The sequence below is a fragment of the Crinia signifera genome, chromosome 2 (assembly GCF_055691185.1).
Source record: "Crinia signifera chromosome 2, ASM5569118v1, whole genome shotgun sequence".
In the NCBI taxonomy this organism is placed as follows: Eukaryota; Metazoa; Chordata; class Amphibia; order Anura; family Myobatrachidae; genus Crinia; species Crinia signifera.
The window spans coordinates 150,679,374-150,699,989 of record NC_139218.1 but is presented as its reverse complement, the minus strand read 5'-3'; the positions used below and the strand labels follow the sequence as shown (position 1 = coordinate 150,699,989).

General features: G+C 44.4%; 1 protein-coding gene across 1 annotated transcript in view; it reads left to right on the top strand.

Moving 5' to 3' along the window:
- Window positions 1-20,616, top strand: part of GRM4 (glutamate metabotropic receptor 4) — a 228,306-nt gene that overhangs the window by 186,368 nt on the left and 21,322 nt on the right. The window contains exons 8-9 of the mRNA XM_083173109.1: window positions 277-413; window positions 625-1,578. Coding sequence (XP_083029235.1) covers window positions 277-413; window positions 625-1,578 — 1,091 coding nt within the window. The remainder of the gene's footprint in view (window positions 1-276; window positions 414-624; window positions 1,579-20,616) is intronic.

Genomic DNA, 20,616 nt, shown 5'->3' with positions numbered 1-20,616 from the left:
CGATGTTGAGTGACCAAGTATAAGAACGCATCCACTCGCATGTTAACAAGCGGATTTGGGTGGCGTTTACCTCCTCGCTAGGCTGCGAATATATGCAGCCTCGTAAACAGGTCTGAATCAGGCACAAAGTCTCATACAAAGAAAGAAAATGACTGCAACTTTAATTATTAACATTTTATAGCATTTAACTTTTTCATCCTATGGATATTTGACAGTGCACTTATGTAATATGTGCTTTGCATGCCACTTGTAACTCAAGCAGATATCACTTCACAGGTATCGCTGGCACACCAGTGACATTCAATGAGAATGGTGATGCTCCTGGTCGCTATGAGATCTACCAGTACCAGATCCATAATGGAACTCCAGAATACAGAGTGATTGGACAGTGGGCAGATCATCTTTACTTCAAAGTAAGCTTCAATTAATGCATTGACTAGTTCTCTCTTGTAATGTTGGCCTGACATGATTGTTAATGTTTGTCACCACCTTCTTATGACAAAATACTAGAAATGATTGCAGAAATAATTGATAATGGAATGTGATGAAGGTGTTTCTTTTTACTTCTGAATACTGAATCCTTTGTTTCATTCCTATACTTACCCTTATCGTCTTCTCTTCAAGATTGATCGCATGCACTGGCCAGGCATCTCCTTTTCATCTGCCCAGTTTCCTCAGATCCCATCCTCTGTCTGCAGCCACCCTTGCCTGCCAGGTGAGCGGAAAAAGGTGGTGAAAGGAATGCCCTGCTGTTGGCATTGTGAAAAATGTGAAGGTTATCAGTACCAACTTGATGCCTACACCTGCAAGAGATGTCCAATCCACATGAGACCAAATTCCAACCACACATTCTGCACCCCCATTCCTGTCATCAAACTTGAGTGGAGTTCTCCGTGGGCTGTAGTGCCCCTGCTCCTTGCTGTCCTGGGCATTGTGGCAACTCTGATAGTGGTTGGCACCTTCATGAGATACAATGACACTCCAATTGTTAAGGCTTCTGGTCGTGAACTAAGTTATGTCCTTCTCACTGGTATTTTCTTGTGTTATGTCAATACTTTCATTATGGTGGCCCAGCCAGGCTATGGAACCTGCTCGCTGAGGAGGGTCTTCTTGGGACTGGGAATGAGTATTAGCTATGCTGCGCTCCTCACTAAAACCAATCGCATCTTTCGTATTTTTGAGCAGGGTAAAAGGTCAGTAAGTGCCCCACGATATATCAGCCCATCATCTCAGTTGGTGATCACTGCCAGCCTGTCCTCTGTCCAACTGCTGGGGGTGCTTGTATGGTTCTTTGTGGACCCATCCCGGCCTATGGTGGACTATGAAAACCAGCGCACACCGGACCCCCAGCTAGCACGAGGGGTGCTCAAGTGTGACATCTCAGACCTTTCCCTCATCTGTCTTCTTGGCTACAGCATGCTTCTTATGGTTACCTGCACTGTTTATGCCATCAAAACCCGTGGGGTTCCTGAGACATTTAATGAGGCAAAGCCTATTGGTTTTACCATGTACACAACTTGCATTGTCTGGCTTGCCTTCATCCCAATTTTCTTTGGCACTGCTCAGTCTGCTGAAAAGGTAAAGAGGATAAGGTTCCATCTTATAATTATATGCATGTAATAAATGTTACAATTGTGGTGCATGCGAATAACAAGCATGTAATCAGTGTAGTTACAGAATGTCAATGTGGATCATGTGCATTTCTGTCTGATTCCCATTGTAATTAATTTTATTATCATGTGCATCAGAAGATATTTCCTGTGCTATTCATTATGTTCTTGACATACAGGATTCTGCTTTCCACCTGCAGCTTAGGAAGGTTATGTATGTATTGTTTCCTACTGTGTACTGTAGTGACTATGATGTACCCTGTAGGCAGTTAGTCAGTCACTGACAAAGCCGGTAGGAATGCCGCAGTGTTCATCTAGAAAATGGCTGTGGTTTCATGTAATGAGAAATTAGAATAGTGTGTGCTAAATCAGTTTATTCATTTTTATCAAAGCTAAAGTATAGGGACAATTAATTCATCACTTAAAAAGCAGTCTTTTTGTATGCGACCTACTCTACAATATATACAAATGCAAAGCTGGCTTTGTCTGCATTGATTTGGATAAAAATATTAATATACAGTAACACTACTTTGCTCTGATGATAATGAATCTATAACTGCCATTATAACAGCAGTTGCGGATCTGCAATTTACCTAAGTGAAATGATAAAGGTACGGTATTGATTAGAAGGAAAGTTCTCACCTAGGGCCTGATTCAGGTTGACTCACAATTTTGGAAGTTCCGCTGTTGGGGACTGCTCATGTGCATGTTCTCTATTAGAACATGTCCAGCCCATCTTTGCGAATGGCTTCAGTGACTTGCATAGTCGCCGAGCTATTCAAAAGCATCGAAGCAGGCTGGGGGCGGACGGGGCCAGGCACATGGGGATGCCCAGCGTTTCTTGGGCGTGGCCACAAAAAAATGGGTGCGCCCAGGAAAAAGCTGGGCATCCCCTTGCGGAGGCAAGCGGGTCACATGATGTCAGTGCCCGCCCTCTTTTGTGAGACTGACTTATATTTGCGAACAGGGAAAAAGTAATTTGATAGTCGCTGACCATCTAATGGATTGTTAGCCTGTATGCTCCCGTGCGCATGGATGTTTATGCTAAACATTGGGATGTTGGTGCGGTGGTGGGTGTGGGCATTCGCTAGCCTGGGGGTGGCGTTAGAGGGCTCAGAATCTTCGCTGCTTAGTGAGCCTTAGTGAATCAGGGCCTCAAAGCATACTGTACGGTTCTATTAAACACCCTCCACCCAAATACTGTACACTATAACACATCACTATGGGCCACATCTGGTGGTATATTTGGTTTTGTATCACTGGTATTTATCAATACTTAACGTCAATGGGATCTTTGGTGTTGTTCTTTCTGTGTTCTCCCGGCCTAATTCTGACCTGATCACAGGGCTGCAACTTAACTTTTAGCAGCCCTACGATTAGTTAATCCCCTCCCTGCCAGAGTGAATTCCACTGTGTGGACCGTGTGCAAGCGCGGTCAGCTGATAATCGACAGGACTGTCAATTTGCAGCCTTGCAATCTACTTTTAAAGTTTACATCAATCCAGTGTGGCTCTAGCTTGTCCAGGGAGGCATCACATGTCCTTATAGCAACATGGCATTAACTGAAAATTGATAAATACAGTTTAGCCACTGTCTCGATGAGTCTATGGGGATGCAGTAAAGTGTAACAAGGAGAAGCATTGTCAGAGCCTTTGCCAGTGATTGCACTTGATATATCGAGTTCACAAGTAACCAAAATGTAAATATTGTATCATTACCTTAATAAACAACAGAATGCCTCTCATTCTACTATGAATAATATATACAGTAAACAAAAATGTACATATTTTGTGCAATATAGCTACACTGTGTAAGCTCACCTGCTAACTTCAAGTCCACTCTTGTTATATCCCTTTCACACTGCAGCTCTAAAACGTTATATTGCCGACTTTTTAGCCTTTTAAAACGGTTAGAGCTGCAGAACGAACGCACTAGTTTTAAATTACTGGTTCAAGAAAACCAGTAATTTAAAAGGGTAAAAAGAAGGATAGTTCTTTTTTTTTTTCATAGTTCAGACCCGTTGTCTGTTCAGTGTGAACAGGTCTGAACCGGTATATTGGCTCCCCCCCCCCCCCAGTACTTGTCAGTGGTACCTCCGCTCACCCCTCCCCTGGTACTTGCTAGCTGGTATGCCCGCTCCCCCCCTCCCCTGGTACTTGCTAGCTCGCAGGGGTCCGGGCAGCTGGGATCATGCAGTGGGCAGTGTGCATCGGGGTCCGTTTGGCAAATGGGAAGTCAGTGGTGGATGGGAACTAGTACCAGGGTAGTGTGTGTGTGTGTGGGGGGGGGGGGGGGGGGGGAGCGAGCATACCAGCTAGCAAGTACCAGGGGAGGGGGGGGGGCGGGCATACCAGCTAGCAAGTACCGGGGGGGGGAGCGGGCATACCAGCTAGCAAGTACATGGGGCGGGGTGGAGCGGGCATACCAACTAGCAAGTACCAGGGGAGAAGGGAGGTATATTACTGGATTACCGTTTTTGTACCTTTCACAACGGGTCCAATGTGAAAGGTACAAAAACGGTAATTAACCAGTAATATACCGTTTAAAATATGCAATGTGAAAGGGGTTAAACTTGCTCTGACCCGGTTAAAGAAACGTTTAAAAAACCGGGTCAAAGCAGGTTTAGCAGTATGAAAGCAGTATAAGTCAAAAGATGCTTTGACTGATTTTCTAATATTATTATTACATTTAATAACAACACACTGGTTGCCCTCTGCAATGTTTCCTCTCTCTACAGTGACTTTTGAAGTATAACATTTTTTGTAACAACTTTTAAATTCATTGTATACTTTGCTCCATTTGACAAATGATTTACTGTGTATGATTTTTACACATTATTGCCATAACGCAAACACTTATGATTTGTGGGTCTGATTCAGAGTTTTACGCATGTAACTCAATCGCCATGTTTCTCTGCATACATGATCGCAACTGACAGCAAATACACACCCCAAATACGGCCATAACACGCCTTTTATTTTATTACTGCTAATCCCAATTAACTCCCTTAAATGGTCTTTTCCTGTCAATCACGCTGTATTGAATTCCTTGATGCTGACGTACCCACAAAAGGTAACTTTTACACACGCGCAATGCAGTCATTAACCATGTGCAGTCCGCCCATAATCTCTCCGCTGTAAACAGCATAGCATACAACTCTGAATTGGACCCTGCAAGTGTAAGAAAGTCAGTAAAATGCCATATTTGAGGGCCTTTATATAGGTTGTTGATTTCACGAGAGAGTGCCTTTACAATGATCCCCAATGAATCTATATGAATAGATAATTTTCTACACACATTTTTCAACTTTACATTAGCCAAATACATTTGAATATATAGTTTATTGGGGAATATTCTATTTTCATTTGATCGGTAGCATCCAAATGGTTGCATGTTTTCTTGATGGTGCATGTTTTCTTGGGAAAACGGTCGTTTTGTCGACACCTTAGGTTGACAGTCATTAGGTCGACACCGTTGTGTCGACAGATGGCAAGGTCGACATGGGACAAGGTCAACATGGTTTTAGATCAACACAGCATTAGGTCGACACGGGTTATGTCGACAGGTCGAAATGTCGACATGTTCTTTTTTACTGTTTTTTGAGCAGACATGTGCCGACATGCCCTACCATCCACTAGGGTGTGGTGGGAGAATAAAATAGTGTGCCGAGTGCAGCAAGGCACCGTGCCCGAAGCATTGCAAGCGTAGCGAGTGATGCGAGAGGCTGCGGTTGACTTCCAACTGTGACCATGTCGACTGTTAACATTCGGGTAAAAAAAACAGTAAAAAAAACATGTTTACCTTCCGACCTGTCGACCTAACCCGTGTCGACCTAGCACTGTGTCGACCTAAAACCATGTCGACCTTGTCCCATGTCGACCTTGTCACCTGTTGACATTCACCCATGTTGACCTAGACACCTGACGACACAACGGTGTCAACCTAATGTCTGTCGACCGAAATGGTGTCGACAATACGGTCCACACCCGTTTTCTTGAATGTACGTACAAATAGGGAGTACAAACAAATTCAAAAGGTGCTAACAGTATATTCTCTGAAAGCTTCCAGTCATTAGGTCAACACATGAAATAGGTCGACATGCATTAAGTCAACATGGTCATTAGGGCGACACAAGCATTAGGTCAGCATTGAAAAGTTCGACATGAGGTTTTAATTTTTTTTGGTGTCTATGTTGACTTTAGTTGACATGGACACTACATAGGTGTACCGCGTCCCCTCGCACACTATTATATTTTCACTCTATGCCCACAGATAGTACAGTATGATAAACCACCTTTTTTGTATCTAAAAAAACTCACGTCTACTTTTTTCATGCCAATCTTTTCCATGTCAACCTAATGCTTGTGTCAAACTAATGACCACCTTCTTGTTATTTAACTTACCCTGGGTTTGGACAAACCAGACTTAGCAGCCGGCAACCGAGGTAGAGCGCCCACTCTCACTCTCCTAGCTTTCATTATACTGGCACACTGTTGTTATTTATAACCCTGCTTTACACGCAAGCTGTACCACACTGGGCCGGGATGTATCAACGCTTACCGCTGCGCTGACATCCCGTTTTCGCTTCCGCATTGTCTTCGTTTATGTATCAATAAAGTTTCCGGGTTTTGTTGTTAAAAAAACTCCGCCGGCTTGTAGCATCGCAGAGTTTCCGGCGCGGCAGATGCTATCATAGAGTTCTATGCAAGCTGACGCGCTGTGTTATGTATTAACACTCGCAGCGCTCAGCTGTGGTTAGAAATTATTCGCCTTATATTGCTGGCGAACTACAGTGTTGGGACAGGTCAAATATTAAATTATAAGGTAATTCCAGTTGTGTTTGTTTCATTTTAGGGGCTGTTTACTTAGGTTGTGTTGTGGGATGTATTTTTCTTTGTTGTATGGGAGAAAATATTGGATCTTTTTTGAAAGGAGTGAGGCACAAATCATCAGGGCAATGCAAGAGGCAGTGAGGTGTGAGGCACATTGGAGTGAGGTGTGTGCCAGATAGGATAAGGATTAGGGTAAAGTAGGGTGAGGAGTGTGGCATATTAGGGCGATGGCATATGGAAATTATGGCATGTGACTTGTTAGGGTGGGCTGAGGCTTTCTAGGGTGAGGATAAAGGTTGAGGTGAGAGGCATGTAATTGTAATTTGGAAGGCAAAATAGGGCGAGTTAATAGACTCATTAGTGTGAGCCGTGTGTCATATAAGGCAGAGGTCAAAGGTAAAGTATGCAAGGGTTATGGGTGAGGTGTTAGGCACGGTAGGGCGGGGGTGATAGGCTGATTGGTGCGAGTAGAAATGTTAAATAGGGTGAGTACGGATGCTTCGGGCGAGGTGTAATCCAAATTAGGAATGACAGAATGAAAAGTCATTGCGCATGCGCAACAATACAAGAAAAAAAAAGACGAGGAGATTCCGACAGAGCACGGAGTTACCGCGGCCATAAATAAAAATGAAATAAATAATACATAATGCGGAAATCTCCGCAAAACGGCAGCGAAGATGGCGCGAAAAAATGAAACACACTTCACTACAGAAATGCGAGTAATGATACATCCCGGCCTAGATATCATCTCCGTTATCAAGTTATAGCCTGAGCGCTAGTCACCTTCTTGTTATTAAACTAACTAACTAATTTTGAGCCAGAACTGCATTTTTCTGTAAAAAATTACATTTTTTTACACAAAAATGCAGATCTGGCTCAAAATTTTTCATTTTCACAAGGAATGAAGGAGACAAAGCACCCCAAAATCTGTGCCCCAATTTCTCCCGAGTACGGCAATGCCTCATGTGTGACCAAAAAATACCAGTTGGGTGCATGGCAGGACTCAGAAGGGAAGGAGTGATTTTTGGATTTTGCAGCACAGATTCTGGTTGAATGGCCCCCGAAACACCCATACAGTGGAACCCCCCCACAAGTGACCCCATTTTGCAAACTACACCCTTCAGGGAATTCATCAAGGGGTATAGTGTACATTTCAAACCCCCCGGGGTTTCACCAATTTTGATACAACTGAGCTGTGAAAATGAAAAATTAATTTTTTTCATTTTCACTGCCCAGTTGTACCACAATTGGTGAAACCCCTGGGGGTTTGAAATGTACACTATACCCCTAGATGAATTCCCTGAAGGGTGTAGTTTGCAAAATGGGGTCACTTGTGGGGGGGTTCCTAACTTTTAGCATCTTATGGTGCCTAGAAACCTACATGGTGCCTAAAAAATAATCTCATAAAAAGGAGGCTCCAAAATCAAGTAGGTGCTCCTTCTATTATGAAGCCTGTGGTTTGGTCACCGTGCACACTAGGGCCACATATAGGATATTTATGAAAACCAAAGAATTGGGGGAATCAATTTTTAGTCACATTTCTCTAGTAAAATCTACTGTGTTCCTTAGAAAAATGTATTAAAATTGCAAATCTGCAAAAAAAATGAAATTTTGAAATTTCACCTACACTTTCTTTTAATTCCTGTGAAACACCTAAAGGGTTAACAAACTTCCAAAATGCTGTTTTGAATACTGTGAGGGGTGCAGTTTTTGAAATGGCATCATTTATGGGGGTGTCTCACATACAAGTCACTCAAAGTCACATCATAACTGACCTGGTCCCTAAAAAAATCAGAGTTTGAAATTTTCTTGAAAATTTGAGAATTTGCTATTCATATTTTAAGCCTCCTAGTGTCCAAAAAAATGAAAATGAGGTTGAAATAATGATGGCAACATAAAGTAGACATATGGTCTATGTTAGTTATTCACTATTTTGAGTGGTAAGATTATTTGTCTCACAAGCAGAAAATTTTACATTTTGCAAATCGCAAAATTTTCCATTTTTTTACGACATTTTGGTATTTTTCACAAAAAAACACAGACTGTATCGACGAAAATTTACCACTAACTTGAAGTACAATGTGTCACGAGAAAACAATCTCAAAATCACTGGGATAAGTAAAAGCAAAAAAAAGTTATCCCCACTTAAGTGATACATGCCAGATTTGAAAAAAAGGGCTCTGTCAGGAAGGCAAAAACTGGCTCTGTCATGAAGGGGTTAAATCACGTGCCCGGGTCACCAGGATGTCAAGCTCCCGCGGTTCATATGCCATGTTTCGTGTTGTTGGTTCCCGTGTTGCCCCACTGCGGCCACGGGCACGGGCACTGCCACGGCCACGGCCACCGGTTGCTGTACCTGAAGTGCTGGGCTTGCTACTCTGTTGGGAAGCCACCTGCTGTGTTCCCAATGATTCTGCTGAAGCTGAGGATGGCCCAGCTGTTGATTGGCCTGATGTTGATGGGCCATCTGGGTCCTCTGGGTTGAGGGGGACATAGGTGGTGTTGGCCTCCATGCGTGCCAAGAGATTCTGCACCACCTGGTCTTCCTCTGACTCTGAGCCTGGCATGTTTGCAACAAGTGTTTGCCTTTCTAGGACTACTTTAAATACTATTTCTGTAATTGGCGTTAATCAGCTGCAACCTGCGTTCCGTACGGCCGCGTCCCGTACGCCAGCGTCAACCGTGCGGCGCATACGGGCCGCTCCTTGGTGTTGAAAAATATGTACAAAAAACCTGGCAAACTCAGTAAGTCTGATTTATGAGCTAAATGCAGATTCCAACACCAATGACCCAATACAACTGAGGTCAGACATTACATGTATATTTGAATGTACTTCTGTACTGTGCACTTGTTTGCTATGTAGTACAACTGACACTACCCATTCCATATGTCAATCCAGTCCACCACTTAGCCACAAGTAATCAGTGCTAGCATCCAAATCACATGTGAAAGCACTCCAAATTCAGGCTGGATGCTAGCTACTTTTCATTCCACCTCTGTAGTATGGCCCAGTAGAAGGTAAGTGTACACATGGCACCATGGCGTAATTTTGGGAAAAGGTCTGCCACTATTTGCTATGTTTCTGTTGCATAGCTTTCATTATAAAATAGCTGTTTAGTACCTTGTTGAGTTAGGTGTTAGTGTCTAGTGATGCAGACTATTTCACCTGCTGCTTATACCCATGTTTGGTGAATGTTATAGATTATATATAATGTGTTTACATCTTAGTTTAGACTGTGTGTTTAGGATGGGGGTGCGATGCAATGGGTTAGCCGTCTGTTCGGGCGCATACACGCTGTTAGTGTACAAATGAACAATAAAGTTAATACCAAATATCACTCTAACCAACCAATGACAGCACATGATTGTTTGATTAGTGCCACTCCTAAAATGGCTGCCTACCAGCGTGCAGAACCCTTCTCCACTGCGGAGCTACTGGCGCTGGTGGGAGTGATGGAGCGGAGACTGGGGCAGGCAGGCCCCTTCATCTCGAATAGGGATAAGCGCCGGGCATATGTTGCGGCCCGGCGCCGCATATTCGCCCGCACTCATGTGCGGAGGACCATCGCCCAACTGGAGAGGCGATGGTCCGACCTGCGGAGGCGGGAGCCGGATCGTCTGCAGGCTCTGAGGCGGCGTCTGCAACGCTGTAAGTATTTTCGCCAAATACCTATAAATTACAGTGGCCAGGATTCGGTCTGCTTCAAAAGTGTTAAAATGGAGAGTAACAAACAGGCAGGCAATCAGCTCCTACCTGGCATTTTACAACTACAGTCTGTGACATGACAGGAAGGATCTGATTGGCTGCGTGTTTATCACTCTACATTTTATCACTTTTGAAGGCTACTGCATCTAGGCCAGTGAGTGTTTGCATTTTAACATTATTTAATATTAATATAACATGAGGTCAATTGGGTGTTTATGACATAGAAAAGCCATATACTATATGTGTGATATATAACACATATATAATGTGGTTATGAGATGTACTTGTTAGAGTAATTTAAATGTGAAATGACACTCACCCATTTTGTTTGTTTAACCCACAGCGCGGGAGAGAGCCAGACAGGCCCGTCAGGAGGCCCAGGAGGTGGGCAGTGCGGAGGCCAGACAGGAGGTGGGCAATGAGGAGGACTCCCAGGAGGTGCCCATTGAGGAGGCCAGACAGGAGGTGGGCATTGAGGAGGAGTCACAGGCCCACAGTTATGTGACAGAGGAGGACACAGAGGAGGCACAGGAGGTCGACGTGGAGGAGGAGGAGGTGCCCCTACCCCTGGACGATGTGCCACCACCTCCCAATATGGAGGATGAGGACCTGGTGGAGCTGCCTGGCAGGGGTAAGTAGACATAATGCTTCATTACTGAGTTAGGTACAGGTTGTTATGTCGCACAGCTGATTCAATTTTCCTATAATATAGTAAAGAGTAGTCCCAAAAAATGGAAAACAACAGACACACTTTGGTCTTATAGGCCCATGCTGCAAACGTGCAATCTGGATGCTCATGTAGGTGATGAGTCTTAATTTATGGATGCTCTTTGTATAGAAACAACAATAAAACATCAATGGAATATGGGCAGGCCTGATTTATACTGGAGTCCCATGTGGGCAGTTTGCATGGGCCCCCCTCTAGCCAGTGTGCCCGTGTTGTTGTCATGTATTTTTGTAAGGTATTATGTATGATGGATTGACCTTAGAAATTGTTTGGTGTATGGAAGCGGATTAGTGCTGCACTTTCACCTATGTGGCAAATGTGACAAGGAATCATGAAGTAATGGGAAGAGGGAGTAGCCTAGCATTTTCCTGTGGTATCTATTCGATCTATCTATCATGCAGTTTAGCTATTAAGCAGTAACATGCAGGTATATATGTATGGGTCAATGTGGCATGTTGTAGTGGGTGTATGTTTTGAGTTGAGTGAGGAGTCTTTGGCCAGGACAAGTGTGAGTGATCCTCAAGTGTGGTTCTGTTTTTGATATATAGATTGTGAAATGTATATGTCACACAAGTGTGTGTGTGGTGGCAGCATCATGATCATATATTTGATGACATAACATACAAGAGTGGATAAGGCTTTTTTTGTATGTATGTTTTCTCATGGTGTAGGTCATGGGTCTTCAACCTTTGGCCCTCCAGATGTTGTGAAACTACATGTTCCAACATGCATTGCCACATTTTTTCCTATAAGTGCATGCCAAAAAACCTCAGGGCATGCTGGGACATGTAGTTCCACAACATCTGGAGGGCCACCGGTTGAAGACCTGTGGTGTAGGTACTTAGGATTGACTGTACAAGGTGTACGTGAGTAGCATAATTAATGTTGTACCCCCTTTCTCATGCACACAGATTACCAGGAGCCACCCCAGGGAGTAAGAGGGGCTCTCATGAGCTTAAGGGAGGACCTGAGGCGGATGACGGCTCATGTGGAGGACCTCTGTGTCCTGCTGCTGGACGAGTGATGGTGGTCCATGTGTTGTATTTATTTAAATAAAAGTTTGCCGTTGTTTAAGAAGTTGTCTGTGTGTTATTTTAGAAATTAACATTAAAAGTATAAAAAGCATTTAAAACACAAACATGTGGATGTTTAGATATGTACACAGTAAAAGGGTAGATAACATTTTTATCCACATAGGGAATGTTAGGGTTAATGTATAGTGCTTGTAAGTGTTTAAGGATCAATTAGCTAAATAACAGATGACCAGGAGCAACAATCTGTTCTCAAAGTGGTTTGTTAATTGCATAAGTGTGTCATGTGATCTATTTGGGAACTCAGATAAGAGTAGTCTGGTTTTGTGCGTAAGTACACCGCATCTGTGCGTAGTGGCCGCTTCGCGTCCGTTCTGACGCGGGAAGGCCGTGCATACGCGGTCAGACCGTGCAGAATGTTTCCCCCGCACGCGCATGGTTTGTATGTCGTCCGTACACACGCCCTGTTCTTAAAGAGAGAGTCCATCCGAATGCGGAGGACACGTGGGCGTTTCTACGGACGATGCCCGCACGCTGCCGCACAGCGTGGCGTGCGGCCCGCACCGTAAGAATTCGGGAATATCCGCACCGATCAGAATAAGGGCCAATGTTATTTGTAGGCCAAAAGGTTGCACCAAGGTAGCGGGATGACTATGTTAAACAACACAAGTGGGTGGCATAAACACTTGGCCCATCTAGGAGTGGCACTGCAGCAACAGACAGGATGGCAGTTTGAAAATATAGGCCCCAAAGAGCACATAATGCCAAAAAAATAGGTGCAAGATGGAATTTTCCTTAGGCCCTCCCACACACCCTTATGTTGTGTAAACAGGAGATACACACTGTCTTTAACAAACCAATCATTTCAGCAAAAGGGTCTACCACATGATTGGCTGAAATGATTGGTTTCTTTGGTCCCCCACAAAAAAAAAGCAATTATTCTCTCCCTGTACAAACTGGCTTCACAGAGCCGAGATTTTGTCCTCTTCCTCATCCTCCGATTCCTCACCCCCTTCAGTGTGCACATCCTCATCCTCACAGATTATCAATTCGTCCCCACTGGACTCAACAATCACAGGTCCATCTGTAGTCTCTGGAGGCAATTACTGGTCTTCATTCAAGAATTGATAATTAATTTTGATGAACATCGTCTTCTCCACATTTTGTGGAAGCAACCTCCTACGCCACTAGCTGACCAGTTTCCCCAGCTGTACTAAAAACTCTTTCAGAGTACACACTGGAGGGGGGACAATTCAGTTAAAATAGAGAAAGTTTGTACAGGGGCTTCCAAATTACCTCTTTTTCCTGCCTACGGACTGTCTGACATGTCTGCTTGGATACTGTCTCCAATGTAATCCTCCACAATTTTTTTAATGGTGACAGTATCGTATGCAGTGACAGTAGACCTATCAGCAATTGTTGACAGGTCCCAAATGTATTCCTCTGACTTTAATAGACTGACCACCCTCATATCCCGGCATAGCATATGAAGGGCTTTATCCACAAGACCTACATGCTTTGCAGAATCGCCATGCTTTAGCTCCTCTTTCACTTTCTCTAGCTGCTTCTGCAACAGCCTGATCAAAGGAATGACCTCACTCAAGCTGGCAGTTTCGGAACTGACTTCATGTGTGGCAAGTTCAGATGACTGGAGAACCTTTCACAACACGAAATCAGTCTCCACTGCACTTGAGTCAGGTGCATCCCCCCTCCTTTGCCTATGTCATAGTAGGCTTAAATTACCTTTTGCTGCTCCTCCATCCTCTGTAGCATATAGAGGGTGGAGTTCCATAGGTGGAACTCCACCCTCTATATGCGGGTTATAGAGGGTTTGATGGCGCTCCAGTTTTTGGCAGGCATTGGCAGAATGGCCACCGTAAGCATCTCCTTCATGCCCCTGTCACTTGGAAATGCTGCACCACCAAATTTATTGTGTGGGCAAAACATGGCACATGTTGGAATTTGCCCAATTGTAATGCCTGCACAAATGCTTGGAGAGTCTAAGTGGGGTAAGCCATTGCATGATGCTTTCCTTCAGTTTCTCTAAAAGGTTGTCAGTGTTGTGCCTCTTAGTGATACTGGTGATACACATCTTAGTGATACTGGTGATACACAGTGTAGCCTGCCTTGGAAGGAGCTGGCTTTCCGGTAATGCTGCTGTTGCTGCGGAAGGTGTTGGATCTACCCAGTAGGCTATCACAGTCATATAGTCCTTAGTTTGCCTTGTACTACTTGTCCACATGTTCATGGTTAAGTGGACAGTGGGTACAACCTCAGATTTTAGGACACGGAGGACACTTTTTTGAATGTCTCTGTACATCCTGGGTATCACTTGCCTAATGAAGTGGAATCTAGAAGGGATTTGGTACCAGGGACACAATACCTCCATCAATCATCTAAATCCTACTCCACTAATGGCGGACACCGGACACATGTTTAACACTGCTGTCAAGGCCTCAGTTATCTGCTTTGCCTTAGTATGACTTTGTTCTCATCACAAATGACTGTTGGACAGCCAATTGCTTTGTGAAAGAAGTAGTGAGGTTACAACTTCCCCTCTGGGATGATAACCAACTCCCAGCAGCAACAGCAGCAGTGGCAGCAGTAGGCGCAGCACTGTAGGACACTCCGGAGGAATCCTGGTTAGAAGAGGAGTGAGTCGTGCCGGTGACATGGCCTGCAGGAAGATCTAGATCCAGATTGAGGAGGAAATTGACGAGGAGTGACTTACTGGTGTGGTTTTCAGGCGCTATGGTACAACAGGTCCAAGGGATTTAAGTGTCACTGGACTGTTTATGGTCCTAGCCACAGTTTCTGAACTAAACAGTGACTTATGAATGAGCTTCAGATGATGCATAAGTGAAGGTGTCCCAAGTGTTGTCCGAATCTAGATGAAAATTATTCCAGACCAAAGAGGGGGATTTTTGGTCTTCTGCCCAGGCATGGCATTGGCCTTTTGCATCCCATGGACAACAACTGTCTCTCCCCGGTGCCTCATTTAAATAAACTACATCACCATCAGCATCCTCCTCATCAACTTCCTCCTCAACGCCTGCTACATCAATATCCTCCTCCTGGTGTACAACATTGTCCCCTTCAATCTCAAACTCTGGAATTGGACTGTGGGTGATCCTTCCAGTATATGCAGAGGGTGCGCAAATGGCAGAAGGAGCCATCTCTTCCCATACAATGATGGGAAGGTCAGGCATCGCAACCACCAACACCCTTGGACTCTCCTTGGGGATTTGTGATACATTGTTTTTAGAAGGCACAGTTGTTTGCTGTGTTTTTAATGACAGCTTAACTCTCTTAGATTTTCTAGCTAGGGGAGGAGGGCTTGGATCATGGGTCTTCAACATGTGGCCCTCCAGATGTTGTGAAACTACATGTTCCAAAATACATTGCCACATTTTTTCATATAAGAGCATGCCAAAACTGTCAGGGCATGCTGGGACATGTAGTTCCACAACATCTGGAGGGCCACAGGTTGAAGACCTGAAGGCTTAGATCATCATGTGAAACTGAACCAGTAGTCATGAACAGGGCCTTAGCCTTTCCTTGCCACTTTGGGCCTTATTCTAGTTCATTCTTTCTGACAAAATTCTTCTTAGATTGACACAACCATGTGCACTGCAGGGGGGGGCAGATGTAACATGTGCAGAGAGAATTAGATTTGGGTGAGTTATTTTGTTTCTGTGCAGGGTAAATACTGGCTGCTTTATTTTTACACTGCAATATAGATCTCACTTTGAAGTAAAACCCCACCCACATCTAATTCTCTCTGCACGTTACATCTGCCCCACCTGCAGTGCACATGGTTTTGTCCATCTAAGAAGGATTTTGCCAGAAAGAGTGAACTAGAATAAGGCCCTTTGTGTCATAAATGGCATATTGCCAAGCTTACATTTCAGTGTTACTGAACTTTGGCATTTGGGATTTTTCCTGCACTCTACGATGACATTGGACATCAGCCTTGGCAGATGACGTTAATGGCATTTCATGTTCTATGTCATGACTAGTGGCATGAGCTTCAGCACTAGGAGGAAGTGAAGTTCTTGTTCTTTCACTATTTTATCCCTCAAATTTTGGTTATCCCCAAATTTTGGACTTTAATGACAGTACCACTGGACTTTAACAGCAGTACCACTGGACTTTAACAGCAGTACCACTGGACTTTAATAGCAGTACCACTGGACTGGGATTATACAGCAGTATCACTGGACTGGAATTTAATGGCAGTATCACTGGACTTTAATGGCAGCAGCAATGGACTTTATCGGCAGTACCACTGGACTGGATTTATGCAGCAGTATCACTGGACTGGATTTTAATGGCAGTATCACTGGACTTTAACTGCAGCACCAATGGACTGTAACAGCAGTACCAATGGACTGAATATATGTAGTAGTATCACTGGACTGGACTTTATCAACAGTACCACTGGACTTTAATCATTAAAGTTTAATGGCAGTACCGCTGGACTTTAATGGCTGTATCACTGGACTGTAACTGCAGTACCAATGGACTGAATTTATCCACAGTATCACTGGACTGAAATTATAGTTATACAGCTGTATCACTGGACTTTATCGGCAGTACCACTGGGCTGAAATTATGCAGCAGTATCACTGGACTTGACTATAATGGTAGTTTCACTGGACTGGACTTATACAGCACTATCACTGGACGTGAACTGCAGCAGTATCATTAGACTTTAATGGTAGTTTCTCTGGACTGGACTTATACAGTAAGTTCACTGGACTGGATTTTAACAGCAGCAGTATTACTGGGCTGGACTCAGCAGCACATGACACCACATTACAGCACAGCACACCCTTCCTCTCCCCTCTTCTAAGCTGGAGTGCAAAATGGCGCAGACCGCCCGCATATATAGGGTCTGGATCTCCTGAGACCTGCACTCTGAGCCTAGGCAGGAAATCCTGAACAGGCTTGAAGAGCAGGTTCGGATTAGGGGTGTCCAAGAAAAACACAGTCATGCCACAAGCATGTCTAGAAAAATACAGACGTGCACAAACGTTTTAGTGGAGGGTGTGTGACGTCAGCTCCAGCCCCGATAAGTCTGTATTCATCACAGTCTCCAAGTCCAGTGGAAGAATCAGTCGATGGTGAGTGTCTAACGAATGGTTTTGGACATATTTAATTGGCTGGGAATTCTTGGTTTGCCTATACATCTATTCTCACAAGAAGAAGGGTTTTGTAACTGCGCTATTTGAGGAAGAAATTTACCACATTGATTATCTTGATTGATTTTTAACAATTTATTAATAAAGTTAAAATAATCATGGGCATGATTCATGTATACATACAATAAAATTGACACTAAAATAGCATGCAATTGGTTCAAACTCTAGTGAATAAACTCTTCACTTTGATTAAGGGCAAGTTTTTGGATAATGCACCCCACTTTATCCTTTTTGTGTGTGGACCCTGTTCCTTTGCGACTCAATGGATAGTAATAATTGGGGAGTGGGGGAGACAGTCACTGTCACTCACATATCTGGGATGGCTGCCACCGCTGTAGGCTGCAATTGAGGTGGTCCCCGTGTAGTTGTCGTGCTGTCCTCTGATTTCCTTTCGATGTCCCCAGTTGGTGGTGATGTCCACTTTTGAGTCAAAGGTCAGGTTTTTTTTTTCCATAGCACCCGCACTCCTTTCTTCCATTCTGGACTGTGGATTACAAACCCATTTTGGAAAAAACCCTGACCTGGGACTCAAAAGTGGCCATCACCACCAACTGGGGACATCCAAAGGAGATCAGAGGACAGCACGACAACTAGAGATGAGCTGGCCCGGATCTCCGGGATCCGTCAGATCAGAATATGGTGATCCGAGTCAGGAGCCGAGCCTGCTCGGGAGTTCCCACCTGAATTCCGGACTGAAAACGAGGTGAAACGTCATCATCGCACTGTCGGATTCTCGCGGGATCTGGATTCTATATAGGACGCACGCGTGCCCCGCCATCTTCACTCCAGCATAGGAGAGGGAAGAGGGTGGTTGTGCTCTGTGCTGTGTGCTGTGCGCTGTGCTATAATAATAATATATTATTTTGCTGCTGCTCACTCGATTAGGGTCTGCAGGGGCTGCTGTACACAAGTCCAGTGTACAGGGGCTGCAGTGGCCAGTGTACAAGGGGCTGTACAGGGGCTGTGTTCAGTGTGACAGGGGCTGTGTTCAGTGTGACAGGGCTTGTGTCCAGTGTGACAGGTCCTGTGTACAGTGTGACAGGGTCTGTGTCCAGTGTACAGGGTTTGTGTTCAGTGTACAGGGTTTGTGTCCAGTGTACAGGGTTTGTGTCCAGGGGCTCTGTCCAGTGTACAGGGGCTGTGTCCAGTGTACAGGGGCTGTGTCCAGTGTACAGGGGTTGTGTCCAGTGTACAGGGGCTGTGTACAGGGGTTGTGTCCAGTGTGACAGGGCCTGTGTCAAGTTTGACAGGGGCTGTGTCCAGTGTACAGGGATTGTGTCCAGTGTACAGGGGCTGTGGACAGGGGTTGTGTCCAGTGTACAGGGGCTGTGTCCAGGGGCTGTGTCCAGGGGCAGTGTCCAGTGTGACGGCTGTGTCCAGTGTACAGGAGCTGTGTCCAGAGGCTGTGTCCATTGTCCAGGGGCTGTTTCCAGGGTGACGGGCTGTGTCCAGTGTCCAGGGGCAGTGTCCAGTGTCCAGGGGCAGTGTCCAGTGTCCAAGGGGCTGTGTCCAGTGTGACAGGCTGTGTCCAGTGAAAAGTAAGAAAAATAAATAAAAGTAATAAAAACACATTTTTGGAGGATGATGGAGGAGGAAATAGCGGGAGATCAGCAACCTGATAGAAGTGCTGAAGCTGCTACCACCAGTCATGACAAGGCCGATACCTCTTTGTATTTTTTGCTCTTTGTAGCATTTCTCTTTTTTTGGGGTAGTTTATTAAACTGCCACCCTATCTGCCCCTGCAGTGCCGCTCTGCTTCCAAGATGTGCCAGGTTGTAAGTCTAAGGTCCACATGAATGTGATGCCCACTGCTGTCGCTTAGCTTAGTCATCCAGCTACCTCGGTATAACCTTTTGACCCAACTACAGTAAATGAAAACAATTTTGTGAGCTGTGAAGTGATTAAAATTGACTAGAAATGAGTGGAAACTAATGTTATTGAGGTCAATAATACTTTAGGGGCAAAAACAGGACCAAAATCTGTTATTTTAGCAATTTTTAGCATTTTTCAAAAAAAATCCAGATCAAAAACCAAAACCCGCAAGGGTGGTTTTGCCAAAACCAATCCAGATCCAAAACACGAAGGGAGATCCAGATCCAAAACCAAAACCCTAAAAAGTGGCCGCCACACATCTCTAACGACAACTACAACCCTTCTTCTTGTATGTATGTTTTAGGGACTGACTATCCCTTAATCTAACTGCTGCTTGATTTGAAGAGTGCCCTGTGCAGCGCCTGGTCAATACCCTAGTGGTATTACACAATTGTATTTACATCTATTCTAACAGCTAGCACATTAATTTGCTAGGTGGGATTTCACTCTAGTGGGGGGTTTATCTAATCGATGGCTGCTGCTAATTCCGCAATGCGGACATTAACCACATTGTGTGTAAAATTGCTGAGTGTGTATGCACTATATAATTTGTCCAGGAGTTTCAGGGACTTCAACTGAAATTGTGAGCTACTTTGTATCATTTGTAGTATTAACAAGGGCTTTATGGTGGACATTGCATCTCTAACATAGTAGGGTTTGTGGTATGTTCTAGGTATGCATTGGTTAGTATCTAACAAACATGGGCCAAGGAAGTACAACTGTTGGATGAGAGGCGGTTTCATAGGTGCTCAAGGCTTACTGATGTGCATGGGGAGTGAAGGCTAGTCTGTCTGGTGCTATCCCACAGGAGAGCTACAGTATTGTAAAAAAATAATACTGGCTATGATAGAACACAGGGGTAGATGTATGAAGCAGTGATAAAGTGCCTGTTACTATATCACTGGCCAATCAGCTCCTAACTGTCCCTTTTTAAACCCAGCCAGTAAGGAACTGATTGGACGGTGATAATGTACCAGTCACTTTGGGGCAGATTTATTAAGCTCGGTGAAGTGATAAAGTGTCTGGTTTTTATCACCGACCAATCAGCTCCTACTTGTTATTTTTTAAACCAAGCCTGTAACTTCACAGGTAGGAGCTAATTGGCCGGTGATAAAAACCAGACACTTTATCAGTTCACAGAGCTTAATAAATCTGCCCCTTTATCACTTCTCCTAGCTTATCACTGCTTCATACATCTACCCACAGTGCATTGCAGCTTGCTGTGTATAGGATTTCATAGCTGTAGAGCTGCCAGAGTACCCATGTTGAGCCCTGTCCACTGCCCAAAGTGCCTATAATGGGAATCAGAACTAGATCATGGAGTAGTGGAAGAAGGTGGGCTCTGATGAATCAAATTTTATTCTACATCATTTGGATGGCTGAGTGAATGTGCCTCATTTATATTGCAAATAAATGGCACCAGGAGGCACTACAGGAATAAGGCAAGCTACTGCTCTGGGCCATGTTCTCCTGGGAAATGTCCTGGCATTCATGTGGATGTTACTTAGACATGTACCACCTACCTAAACATTGTTGAAGACCAAGCGTATCCTGTTAATGGCAATGGTAATCTCTGATGGCAGTGGCCTATTTCAAGAGGACTATGCACCCTGCCTTTCTGGAAAATTTAGTC